Source organism: Battus philenor, unplaced genomic scaffold (assembly GCF_028537555.1).
Source record: "Battus philenor isolate CCGP_79_NKW_IND1 unplaced genomic scaffold, ilBatPhil1.0.hap1 SCAF_15, whole genome shotgun sequence".
NCBI lineage: Eukaryota > Metazoa > Arthropoda > Insecta > Lepidoptera > Papilionidae > Battus > Battus philenor.
In genome coordinates, this window is record NW_027181677.1 from 8,120,565 (window position 1) to 8,135,121 (window position 14,557).

The 14,557-nt window shown below is 31.3% G+C and overlaps 1 protein-coding gene across 2 annotated transcripts in view; it reads left to right on the forward strand.

Annotated features, from left to right (window-relative positions):
- Positions 1-14,557, forward strand: part of LOC137918682 (transcription factor hamlet-like) — a 123,936-nt gene that overhangs the window by 99,126 nt on the left and 10,253 nt on the right. For both annotated transcript variants that reach the window (XM_068761558.1, XM_068761559.1), the window contains exons 4-6: positions 956-1,084; positions 2,693-2,789; positions 13,351-13,471. In XM_068761558.1, coding sequence (XP_068617659.1) covers positions 956-1,084; positions 2,693-2,789; positions 13,351-13,471 — 347 coding nt within the window. The remainder of the gene's footprint in view (positions 1-955; positions 1,085-2,692; positions 2,790-13,350; positions 13,472-14,557) is intronic.

Genomic DNA, 14,557 nt, shown 5'->3' on the forward strand with positions numbered 1-14,557 from the left:
GAATTTTTTTCTGAATTTCCTTTGTTTACCTGAGAGCATTTACTTAAATGTGTATTTATGTCTAAAGACATACATATGAAAATATACATTATTATATAAATATATATATATTTATTCTCTAAAACTAGAATTTTACGTCAGAAAACATTTATAAATTCCCTCACGGAGTTACGATAGTTCTAGTTTTGATGACTAGATGGCGCTTTTACTATATTTTGTTAACAGTTGCCAGAAAAGATTTTATTTTGTATTAATTTGCAGATTTACATATTTATATTGCCCTAGAGATACATTATTACTAATGATTTAATATATGTCTCTCTTTAAATAGTACTGATTATAAAAGAACAAATTTAAACGAGACACATTCTGTAATAGTTCTTGAAAATAATTATATGAAAGTATTTAAATTTTATCATGGTACAACTTTTTACTACTAACATTATTTTTTTCTCAAAAATTTAATTATCAAAAAGGGTATGTATATTAGTAAACTTTCATATGAGATTTATTCTCATGAAAATTTATCAGTTACGCAAAAATTATAATTTAAATTATGTTAAATATTTTTAAGTTATTATGACACCAATTAGAAATCACATACATTTTTATTTCTTATTATTCCTATTTATGCAGTACTTTTCCCACGTAAATATTTATATATAGCTATGTATATGAGTACATATGTATATGTAAGTATTCTTGTATATATGTATATTATTGTATTTATTTGTATGTACGTACATCCTAAACTGTCCTCTCCTTCATGTCTCTCATCTTCATCAGAAGGTTTTTTGATAGTGATTGCCTCGAGCGATAAGACTACCTCTTGTAGCATATGAATAGATTTTTTTTTCTTCTATTTATTGTCAGTGATGTACATAAAAGTCTTAATAAAAAATATTTTTTTTGAATAGTCAAATCCACCGTGTGAAATATTTTCGTTTATTTTAAGGTTCTTGGAAAAAATGGAATTCGAGGTTGGATGGATGGTACGGCGGAGAAGACCAATTGGTTAAAACTGGTGCGCTCCACAAGCTACAGTCAGGATGTCAACGTGCAACACCTGCTTCTTTCGGGACAAGTAATTTCTTTTATTTATATATTCATAATGGTGTCATTAGTTTTTATTATAATGAAATGATACATTAATGGAAATAAGCTATATAGGTAAACGGTAGCGAATGCATGAAACTCTCTTACGAAGGTGATTCTTGTTCAGCAGATATTACGAAAATAATCTTTTCTCTATAATTCACTTACTTTTTGCTCTATTAGTGGTAAAATTTTACCTAACCCAAAGTAGATCTAAAATATTCACAGACAACTTTAACCAACGTAAATCAGGTATTCTTTTTTAAAATATATACATGTTTAACATAACGTATAAAATTAAACAACGGCGCTGGTTGGAACTTCCACCTCGACTAACACAAGCGGGGCCGCCTTCTTTTATTTTTGCTCCATCCTGAATAAAAGATTGATTTTTATTCATTTATTATTTCAACTCATCGGTGTTATTTTGTTCGTGAGGTAATTACAATTTTTTTTCAGTATATATTTCTTACCTTCGATATTATCTATTTATTAGTTCATACATGATAATTCTTAAAACAATAAAGTTGAATTGATGTGATAAAGAAACTAAAAAAAAATTTCAACTTTTAGCATAGTTTAGCGAAAACAGATCAACAAATCATTATCGTAACAACCCCATTATATACAGTCTTTGTGTCACTACCCTAAATAAAATTTGAATGTGGAACGTTGGCAACTTCCGGTAACAGAAAATCGGCGCTCGCCTGAACAACTGTGACCCACTTCCGGTCAATGTTAGGGGAACGAACAGATGCAATGATTAGATTCATGCCCCTTTTGAGGTTAAAAGCTATTTGATATTTGCCCTATGAGTTCGTCATGCTGATTTTGTTATAAAAACTATTTAAATTTTGGAAATTATTTTTAAGAAAAGTAATGTTTTTTAAAAACTTTTTAAATGGAATGTTTTGTATGTACATACAGATTCATTCATGTAATACATACCTAATTAAATTCATAGTTAAAATTTATGTTTAATTATAAGGCAGTAGCAAAGTTCATTATGTCAAAGATAGCATCCAAAAATAATTAATGACATTCAAAAGAAAAAAAAAGTTTTGTTTTATTTTACCAATTTCTCCTTACATTGTCTTAAAGACGGATATTCCAAAGCTTCATCGTAAGCATCGAAAGGGATCTGGAAATTATTTTCCGCGTAAAACACGTCTTAATGAATAAAAGTATAAAAGAATGGGCGACTTGCGTTGGTCTCTGCAATTGTGTTATGACGGAGCTTGTTATTGGTCTCTCGTTTAGTGTCGTATGTTTTAGGTAATTAAAAATATAATAATCAAACAATATTTTTATTAATTATTTAATTATGCATTGCATTCTATTTGATTAATGGTAAAATAAAAAAATAAAAACATTACAGCTAATTTTATATGTTTTTAATTAACTTTTTTGACCGAACGAAATATTTGTTTCAAAATGTACATACAGCATTTCGTATTTATACTGCGTAGTTATAATACATATACTTTACAATTTATTGACCATTAACTAATATTTAGAGAGTTTGGCTATATATCAATCACATTGGCTTTGTAGTAAAAATAACATATTTAAAAATTTACTTTACACTGACTTTCAGATTTGGTACAAAGTATCTCGTGAGATAGTTTCCGGGCAGGAGCTTTTGTTGGGCCCTCGAACACCGCTGCCTTTACAAGACGTGGTACCCGCTTCTGGTGAGTAGAAATTTGATATTGATCAATGGAAATAAATAAATTTATATATATATGTAAGAGGTTTCCACCTATGTATTATCTCATTACATTACATTTAGTATAGTATAGACATAGAGATTAGAAATTTGATAGGAATTTTTTTAAAAAAGCTAAGAATGAAATTTTATGAAATTTTACCCACAAGTAGGTTCATTAAGTCCACGAAGCTGGGCACTACTAGTATTTATAGATATCTACAAAGTATTTTAACTTAGATTCTTCTATGAGGTCGTATCCTGTTCGCTACACTGAGAGATAATAGACTGTTTTAGAAGGAAGTTAAAAAATGAAAATACACTGTTGATATATACATACATTATAAAATATGTATGTTTTTAAGAATATTAATAAATTTACGCAAAATATGGATGCACTTAAGGTTAACAATAGAAAAAGAGATAAGCTGGTTATACCTTTCCCTGGGCTTCATAAAATTAATAAGTTCTGGGTGACTATATAATTCTAAGTTACCACACAGTAAATTTAAAATGTTTATTAAACTTAAACAAAATCCGTTTACAATATAAAGAATATTTAAGTGATATGGGCATAATAGTGAAAGTGGTCTAGAAGAAAATTTCTAGTTTGTTGTGTATTTTTCTCAGATCAAGGCACGCTTAAATCTCCCATAGCTTTAAATTTAAAAATTATTTCATAGCGGAGCTCAATTTGATTATTTTTTCAACCAAATGGAACTCTTTTGCATTTTACTTATGACGTACAAGACCTATCGTTATTAGTGATATTTACTAGATAATAATACGAACAAATGAACACATTAATGTTAAAAAATTCGCAAGGAGAGTAATATTTACAAGGTAGATTATATTTATAGTAATAAGTAATTTATAAAAGTATTTGATAATAATATTAATTAGGAATAAAACATACATATAATAGGTGCAATAGACTGATGCAGTTAGCTTTAATTAGTTAACATAGTTTCAAATGTTATAGAATGTTACTATTTCATTTTATTTTTCTTTACATAGCTCCGGAGACGATATTTCTCGTTTAAATTTTGGTAAGAGTAAAAAGCTTCTCATAGAAGTTCACTCTAGATATGTTAATATATTGCAAAGCGAAACGTAAATAAGACTAAAGTCAATGTAATCACAGCGACGCGTGCTTTACGGTCCGCCGACCGTACGTCCAGGGCGGCAGTTAATTGGAGTCACCTGCCCTCCGCACCAAACGTGTGACTCTAGTCTTATTACAACGCCATTATTTATACAGGCTGATTTTATTTACGAACAAATAAAATATCACATACTATTCCTTTAATATAAATAATGAAGACGATAAACATTGTTAGAACAGATCTAATAAATTTTGAGGCGTTTTCTTGTTATGAGTTACTTTATTTATCAATTTATAATAATAAATGATGACTTCATTATAAGCGTGGCTACAATTTTTACACTTACATCAATCTATAACATAAGTAGGCGATATATTGTCATTTAAGTAAGTAGTCTCATATGTAAAAAATAGAATAACAACATTATTATATAAATATACATAACTTAAAAATAAAAATTTAAAATGATAGATTAAAGCGCTAGATGTAATAATATTATATAAATTAAAAGGTACAAAAAGACGTAAATTTATATATGTTTTTATACAAAGCTCTTAAGGTCATCTCATCGCTAATAAATACTTTTTAAGATTCTTTAGTGTCTTGGTTTTTGTGAATCGTTCTTTAAAGAGAAAATTGTGCGGTGTGACTCTATTATTATGTTAATGTTGGCTATAAGTTTTATCTCCGAGAAATATTATTGACTAGAATTGGATTGTATGCGGCATTAAGAACTCTAGTTTTTACTTCTGCGAGCTCAATATGGATTGAATATGAAGAAATATTACTTATGACTTCATTGTATAAGGATAGCTATTAATATTTTTTTTTCATATAGTAATAATGCGCTATGCGCGCACTAACGAGGTAGTAAATGCCGCGCTTTATAATATGAACAGAAATATTCCCACATTAAACGACAATAACTATATTTTATATAAAATGAAATAGGCCTAGTAAAGCAGTTAATCACAAGATAACAGGTGCACAACATAATTATTTACGGATGATATGAAATCAATTCAATGAGCAGAATGCTGGGAATGCATAAATGCAAATGCATAGCCTTGGTGATCGTATCTGAAATGCTAAATCACAGATCTCGGAGGCTGAGTACGTGCAATGTTTGGTTTTACTTAAATCATTCTGACAATTTAATATTGTCATGTTCCGGCCACAGGTGAGTGAGAGGTTCGCTTGGACAGCTTCGAATCGCTTGTTCAAATCTGTCTTGTTGGATTTGTCAATTTGAACTCAAGTCGTTTTCACGGACGCCATTTAATTCATCACTTCCAAATTCGTTTAGCAAAATTCATGTAATTATTAAATTGTTTGTTCAACGCATTGTTAGCGGTAACTTTTTCACAAGGTGTTATACAATATTACTACTTAAACACATCGATATTTCTGTAACTATACGGTTTAGATACTTTAAATTTGGTCGAATTATTTTAACTATAGCTAGTATTTATATGAAACTTGGCCAGAATGATATTTTTGTTAAAAATTACTACGAATGTATTTGGTGAGTAATATTGGTCTTTTTATTTCATTAAGAAACAAAACAAAAAAGACCGTTGTAATATGAATTTAAACTCTGTTTTTATAAAACCCATTGAGTCACTGTTAAATACAATCGCTTACCACTTTGAGTACACTCTGTATTTTGAACAAAAATCATAGGGCACGGACACACCGGTGCCACGCGAGCTTGCGATATTTAATTTAGATAAATCGGGACGTACGCGACGCCCTATGAAAAAATAACGCATACGATGTTTTCGTTATAAGGGTGACTTTACAAACGCAGTATTATCTAGAAGTGTCTACAAATGTTTTAAAAAAAGGCTAATTGATATTTGACTTATGCATATATATTAACTATATGACTATTGTGTTTCAGTTTATATATTACGTGAAAGTTAAGTAAATTAATTTGGGTATCTATTTAACATTTTTTTTCTAATTATACGTTTAATTACTACATATATAACCAATTATTAATTAATAATATAAATTAACTATTAAATAGTAGGTATTTCCTACTAGACATTTTATTCGTTTTCCATTAACATATGTTTAGGATTAAATTGATTTCATTACAAATGTACTTTGCATAAAATATTTATAACACTTTATTGTACATACGTGAATTAATAAGTATAAACTAGAACCAACACAATAACAAAACAGAAATGCAATTACAACAGCACTGTTATATTGGTTTACAAAAATTATGTTTTGTAACAGGATAATATAAAAGATGCTTAATTATAGGTGTAAAAGCTTTCAATTAATATAAAAACTGTCAAAATTTGTTGTATACCGTAACAAGTAATTTATGATTTCTGAATTACATAATAAAAAAGCAAGAAAACGGTTTTCGAAATTCGAATTACTACATATTATCATTAATTATTGCTTAATATCTGTCTCTGCAGATTTTGTACTACCAGAAGTAGTGGCCTGTCGCATTTCATAAGGAAAAGTATAATTAATGTAATATATTTCACGGAGGTCACAGGATGGTTGGAAACAGGTGGAAAAGCTGTATATTTTTTTTTTGCTGACAACAGATAATATCCAGTCATAACTGTATAAAATATACTATTATGTCTTTTTACAATAAATTGACTAACAAAACGACTCTATTATAACAATTTTAATGTAGGTAATTACACAACATAATTGTCATATCTAGGTAAAAACAATGCGATGAAATTGGTGCTTTTCATGGTTTCCCGTAGTGCCTTCCGGCGTGTCGTCAACGCAGCCGGCGCGGGCCTGGGTGATTTATACGATTTCAATTGTACATAATTACTATCCCACTCAAATTTATGCATTTTTTCCCAAAAGTGTACTCGTACTGTATTGCATAGTTTGAGGGTGAAATGTTTTTTAAAGTTACTGAAAATCCTCTTAATTGCAATTCGTTTCATTGCAGAAAATTTTTAAGACAGGACCCTAGATCTTTTAGTATCAGTAGTACCCATATTGTTCACTGCAATAAAATAAATAGAAGGCCTCCAGCAGGACATTATTGGCTGAGCGAAATATAATAATTTAAAAAAAAACGGTAATGAAAGCTTGCATAAAAGAGACAACGTGTAAATTTTTTGAGCATGCAGATATTTTGTAATTTACAAAAATTATAACACGCCCTTTACCATTTACATATTATATACTATGAATCACAGTAGTTTGTGGTTGCATTAGATAGATCAGGTGTGGTCAATGTGGATCAATTTTTATGAAGGCGTAATATAGTACGTATCGAAAAGATAGATAATAATATTATTTATAATGTTTTCAAAAAAAATATATAAATTAATTTAGGTCATTTCAAAAAATTCATTCTGATAATATTATAACACGAGAATTAAATGGGAATTCGTATACATTTTATCGTGAGCAACAAATAATCTTTTAAAGAGCCGCTAAGGTCTCGCGTGTCGCTGGTTGGCCATCCCTGGTATAGATAATAGGTTTATATTTTTATTGTATTGATTTTCCTCGTGTGATAAGATCCATTGTACTTTTTTTATTTATTATTATGAAACTCTGTGTATATTTTAGCGTGTACAATAAAGAATATTAAATTGTAATACAAATGTATAAATAATAATAATAAATTAAATTATGCTATTATTGTCATAATGACTATGACATTTATAAATGCCCACATAATGTGTTATTCAGCTTTACAAGAACCCAACGACTCAAATGTTGTCGGTAATTAGAAACGATTTGAGATCGCTTCATCCAAACATTTGTCACAAAACTCCGGGCTCCATTGCGCAAGGTTTGATTGATGGGATTTTACCATGAGAGGCAAAATATCGTTCCTTTCATTGGATAATTTTCGATAACGTCGAGTTTTTGCTAAAGGATTAATAAATTTAACGTCACATAGTCGAGATAACGGCGCGGCTCCGATGTAAAAGCTCACGCAGTGGCAGTCGTGATAGCGCTTGATTGATCTCTGTTTTCTGTATAATTTGGTTAGTTCGTCCATTACATGCTTAAGGCGTCCTGTTTATTTATCAAATTGGAAAGGCTTATTTTGGAATGCGTTTATGAAGAATTTAAATGTCATTGACTTTACATAGAATACGGTGAACTGATTTCTATTGTGTAGCCAGGGTGTCTCACTTTGCTTCATTGGCAATCTCACAGTCGCTCAACGAGCCATGGAAATTTGCTTCAAGCGATAGAATTAAAAAAGAGGAGGTCCGTAGAACGAATCAAAGAAACCAATCTATTTCAGCGGATAGACCACTTCGCGGGCCAAACCGGCAAAGTAGTTTATGACGTCCAGATGGAACCTTGTTAAGGTCGTTGAAAGACGAGTGATGCTAATTGCTTACTGAATATCTAAGGCTAAAATAATGATGATGATGAAGACTTGTAATGCGCTGTTTTCCATTAGTGCTCGCTGGTTAAGTTGTGTTTTATAAGTTAATAAAGCTACTAATTATGGCGAACCCATTAAAGCTCCTCATCACTTCTTCGCGGCAGAAATAGTCGCTTCGGCTACCTCCATCTAGACGTTCTCTTACAATTTTTTAAAAAAAATGTCATTAAAGTCTCTTAATCCTTAATCGTTAGCGTTTTTAATTTTTTAATATAAAGTTTGTAACTTCTTACATTTCTTCGTATTGTAAAATGAAATTTCATATTTTATTTATGTGTGTAGTTAAATGTGTATGCTTTAAATACATAAAGATTAGTGACGTAGGAAAATTATAATCGTCGTGCCGTCATACGCAACAAAAATCTCGCAAAGTCTACCCTTTATTAGTCGTTTTTTTTTCTGTTCGGCCGCGTGCGTCCGCGCGTAATGAATGAGTGTCGCGCTGACATTTGTCATCGCGCAATTGTCGCACAGATTAAAATTGATGACGTTGCTTTGTCGCACGGCACGCATGCGTCATTGTTGAACAGAAGCTGCATTGTACAATACAATTGAATTTCAGAAATATCGATAAGATTTTATCAGAATTATATGCAAATCTCATTATTTTATTTATCGAAAAGAAAGCGTGGCATATTTCTTATCGAAATGAAAGTACTTTCTTTACATCATGCGACAGGCAACATCTGGCAGCACAATGTGTTGGAGCAATTAGAATCCCGTCCACTATTTTATATTACGTATAGTTTGTTTATGTAGCTGTCCTACTGAACTGTCGTAAACAAATTTAAACCAACAGACCAAATAAATATAGTAAAACTAAACATTTAATTTATTAATTTGCTGATTTTCAAAATATTATTTAATAAAATTTAAGATATGTTTTGTAATAAAAATAAAATTATCTTTTTGACGACAAATTTGTTGCGCAAATCTAAGCGTCATAGATTAGCACCGATTCCCCGCCGATGAAAAGGAGTGATTAATCAAAAAATTAACCGACAACAATAGACTCGCCCCCCATTTAACCGACTACAATCGCACGGCATCCCACATCGCGTATTTATTTAACAATCAAATAAATATTACGGACAATAAAATAGAAATATTTCAATTTAATGTCGCCGCCCCTGCGTAAGGGTTAAATCTGGTGCAGGGATGGTTGTTCCTTTTCATATTCGTAGATTAGTCGGATAAACTCATATCAAGATTTGATGCGAAATTAAACAATTACTGTTTACAGTAAGGCAATGTGCGACGCGTATTATCTATGCTCTTTTCATTTAGTTTTATTAATAAATTTACATAATAATATTTTAATAAAATAATAAATACATACATACCATGTCAAAAGGTTCATCACCTTGCACACACCATGTTGAATTATTAAACCTTGGAAATCAATGACCTATAATAAGCGGGTTGTATTACCCTGTATAATCACACATAACTATTTGGATATCATTTTTTGTTTTATATTATTTATTATGCTGATATTTACCAGAGACTATTTAACTCAACCGCAGCATCTCTTCATCTTAACACGTTCTTGGATATAAAACAAAACATAACTATCTATAACATATAAAACTATTATGTTCCCACCAAAAAATTAAAACTTATGTGTTATTTTATTTTGTTAAATCATGTAATAGATATAAGCCGACAGAAAACTCTGAATGCATGCCGCTTTCAACCAGTTCTACTGGAAATTTATATGGGAGATCTCTGTCCAACTGTGGACATCCCCCAGCTAAATGATGATGATGTTATTTTTCACTACGGCTAATTATAATTTTATTAACGTCAATGTCCCGTAGTGACGAATTGAAAAAAATTGGGAACCCTTTTTAATTTTGTCTGAGAGTTAAAATAAAACCAGACTATCAGTATAATATCATTGCTATTGGTGTTATTATGATATCACGGAGATCAGAGGTGTCGGGCACTACCGGTCGAAAGGGACAGAGTCCGGAGGGCTTAACGGTATGAATGCACCTACGGACATACATACACTCGATGCGCTCGGCGCCGTGAGCGCTGTCAGGATACGCATGCCCGGGAAACAAGATTACTTGTGCTATGCGGTATTAAATTATATACCGTTTGATAAGCTTTCGCAGGCTGCATTGGATTCAATGGCGTATATAAACATGTCTAATATTAGTAAATCAAATGCCATTTTACAAGTATTTTGCAAATGAGTTCCCTGACTGTAATTTTTCATTAGATAAAAGTTATAATTTAGCTAAAAAACAGTTTGATGAAAATACAGTACGTGTTGTTATATTACCATCAAACTGTTTTTTTGTCTTATCATGGCGATCTTTGGTAGATGCCAATGTCTTGTATTAGGCTTCATCAGCTGACATGATGATGTAATGATAATTATATTTCTATGTAACCTATGAGGATTATTTTTTAACTATTGTCATTAATAAACGCACTACGCTAGCTTCAAATACTGATACAATGCGTGATGTATCGATGTAAATAATTTGTAATTTATTATTAATAAATTAGACTTTTTATCTAAGGAACAATAACGGTTGGTTCTTTTGTCAAGGCGTCTTCGATATTTGGCCTTAAAAAGCTTAGTTTTAAAGACCGATTATCAGCAATTTGAAAAGGTTAAGAATTTTATAGAAATTGACATTTGTTATCCTGTTACGTTAATCTCATCACCTTTGGGCTTTTAGAATATCAAGCCTGAGTTTCGCAATATTTTTTGGTTATTAATCGTCTGATTAGCTTTTAAACCTAAATGGATGGATGTTTAATTATTTATTTAAAAACACACAAAAGCGTATTTGTATTATGTATACTTATATTATTTTTGTCTATCTTTCTATTTATCTATTATCTATGTAAGCGATGCTACTTGTTAGAATCTATTAAAAGACTCAAAATTAACGGTATTTGGCCGCAACAGGTGAAGTTGAGGGGTTGTTAAATTCATTACAAAGATCGGTAAGTCACCGTCACGGTAGCCGCGCGCGACATCTGTTGACTCCATGGGAAAACTTAACGCTCGTGGGTTCTTTGCGACGTGTTTATTCACCGTGGTCGGTGAATTATTAAAGATTAAATTAGGATTGTTTAAATGTGGTAATAATTATACACACCGGTGTGAAATATTGTATAACCCTATACTATGTTAAGTTTTTAACATAGTATAGGGTTTAGATTTTTTTTGGTTTAGATCATTTAAGAACATTCAAAGTGTTTATTTTTTTTATTAAAAATATAGACCTAATCTACCACCGTATAGCTAAAGAAATCGTTGTTTCATTGGCCCTTTGACCACTAATTGTTTTGATATTTTTATTAGCGTTATTATTGTCCATTGATAATCATTGTAAAATAAAATTGGTCTGTCACCATATTTTAAACCGTGATCTCTAAGCCAAATAAAACTCAGAGGTAATCTTAGATTCGTTTTGATACATAGCAACTAGACGAGCTTTACCGTGAAAATGATGATCGGAATTTGTAGTTCCAAATCTTCGGTAGCACCGTATTTGCTATCGTCATTATTTGAAGGGTATTAGCAGGAATATAATTTTGAAAATTTACACGAATTTACCGATTAGATATTTGTAGAAAATAAAAACTATTTACATTGTTTGTGAAGACGTTTGTTCAAGTTAAAGTTATTTAATATTTTTTTTATATATTCATTCAATTTAATGAAGCAGCAAAGAGAGCAAAACTGCTACCAATATTAATTATGATTATATCTGATTAGCTTTGTTTACTTCACTAGCAAATTATTCAACATTGCAGGCAATAAGTATTTGTTTTAACTAAAAAAACCCTACATCTCAAGTCAAAATAAATAGTTTTTCTAAAATATTCCTAGTTTTTGGTTAATTTTTTATTTCATCAAATCGTTATTTTAAATTTTCTCGTACTCAAAGTCGCTTTGCAGATTTGGACTTACTCAAAAGAGACTTCGCGTCATTTAAGGATACGCTGTGCATTTTATTCAATTACATATTTTCAATGCAAATGTCAGGTCAAGTGAGCATATTAACCCCCGTGTCGTGCAGGTGGGGTGGGGGTGTGACCTGCCCTCCAATAATTTGTAACAAACACTTCAGTCCTCAACTGACATCACACAACGACCGGTTGAACTCTATACAGTTCCTCATTTCTCATCTTCGTGAATCAAGGGACATCTTCATCAAACGTTTTATCTTTAATTTCGTATTCCAATTATCGGGTGAGTTTTCCCGATTTTTTTCGATGAATTTAAAACTTTTTTAACGTTTAGTTTTTAGCTTTTTATTTGTTATTTTTAGTTCCATTGTAGAACAATGGTGTCCTTGTCAAAATTTTAGTTTAAAGTTTAAAATGTTAAAGTTTATGCCATTTGATGATTTTAATACGTGGTATCGATAGTACCGAGCAGTGTCTAATTAATTTAGACATTTTTAATTAATTAGAATGACATTGTTGCGACGGATTGGAGTGTCGTTTCTTTGATGATATCATTCGACGTTATCTCAGCCTTGCTGTATCACGGATGCGAGGCTCGTTAGACAATGCTCGAGGCGTGGCTCCACTTGTCGTGACTGGAATTAATTCTGCATGTGTCAATGTAAAACGTTTCATACTTCCGACGCTTCGCTCGTGATCGTCCGATCATAAATTTCAGTCGCGGACGGCGAGATATGAACTTGCTCCGTTTCATAAGACTACGTCTAATTATGCATGTGAGATGATCTTGCTTTTACTTGTTCATTGTAAATGTTGTGAAAGGTTTCGCAATCTAAAGGAAAACTAAGAATCGTTCTATACACTATTTTTATCATTTTAGACTTTTACTCATGATGTACACAAATGTTGTTTAATTAATTTTATTTACCTAAGTAAATATGAATAAATACATTAAAAAGTTTTTATTAAACATTTAAAGTCTGACTTTAAAGTTCGAATTATAATTTTGAATTACAAGTTACAGTTTTATTATAAAATGTTTATGTTTGGTTTGTTATGTAATGAATATGTATTAATTGCTTCAGGTCGTGAAAGCACGAACGCGAACTCTTCAGGCGGGTCCCAGACATTAGCTGAGGAGGAGGATCGTGAGGACACAGAGCCGAGGTGCTCATTCTGTGATTCCCCTTTCCCCAACATTGACGTGTAAGTTTACAATTTTTTTTATATTTAGGTCTTTCTAGGGGCCTATGCCTATGTCTTGTGGTGGGCATCTATCGGCTGACGGTTGAAGAAAGTATTTAGTATGACGATGAACCATCATACTAAATACTTTCTTCTTATTTTTTGCGTATTAAAATGCCTCGGTTATACCTCACCTCATTTAAGAGAGAGCGATCTCTGTACAGGTTACTTTAAATGTTTTAATTAATAATCTGATAAGTGATTGTCCACATTAATTGTTGTTATCGAATATCCACGAGGGAGGTCTATGTACATAAGTGGACATCCTACGTCTGAAATAAACAATTATAACATTACGACATACAATTACACATAGAAATCCACATATTCAGTTACATGTGTATGTATTGGTCAGAGGAAGGAGGACAGGTCAATCTTGGAGATAAATATTTAGTAAAGATGCTTTTTAATAAGGTAAGAAACGCATCTTTAGGGTTCGGATAGGTCAATTAAAGCTCCATGATATTAAAACAAGTGCTTACCGCTAAAGAGAAAGCGATGGTTAATGTTATTGTTTTGGTATAATTGAAATGTACGTTAAAATAAATTATATTTAAATCGAGTATGGTCTAGTATAAGATCGATCGATCGAGTGTAGTATAGTATAAGATTAAAATAATAATTTATCGGTTTAACTTTTGCCAAAAATTCTTAAATCTATAAAAAACTAATTTAGATGTGAATGTGTATTATGTTAGTCGTTTGGGAAATGTATTCAATGTTCGTATGGAGGGTAGTATATATTAACTTTTTAGATTGTCCACCTTCTCGAATTAAATTCAAATGACTCATTTGGCAACCGCGCGCTTATCTGGACATGCCATTGAAGCCGGCCGACGCAAGATCCAGAAGTCGATCAATTTCAAACGTCTTCAAAACCATTAACCTCTTGCCATTAATACGATTTGGTCGACGGAGGAGCGGTCCGGTAACGATTTATTTAGTGCTAGAGATGTGCCCGTTCGATAAGACATACGTCGATGATTTGTTACGTGGCGGCTTGCGGGCACGCGACGTCACATATTCTAAGCTTCCAGAGATTTAATT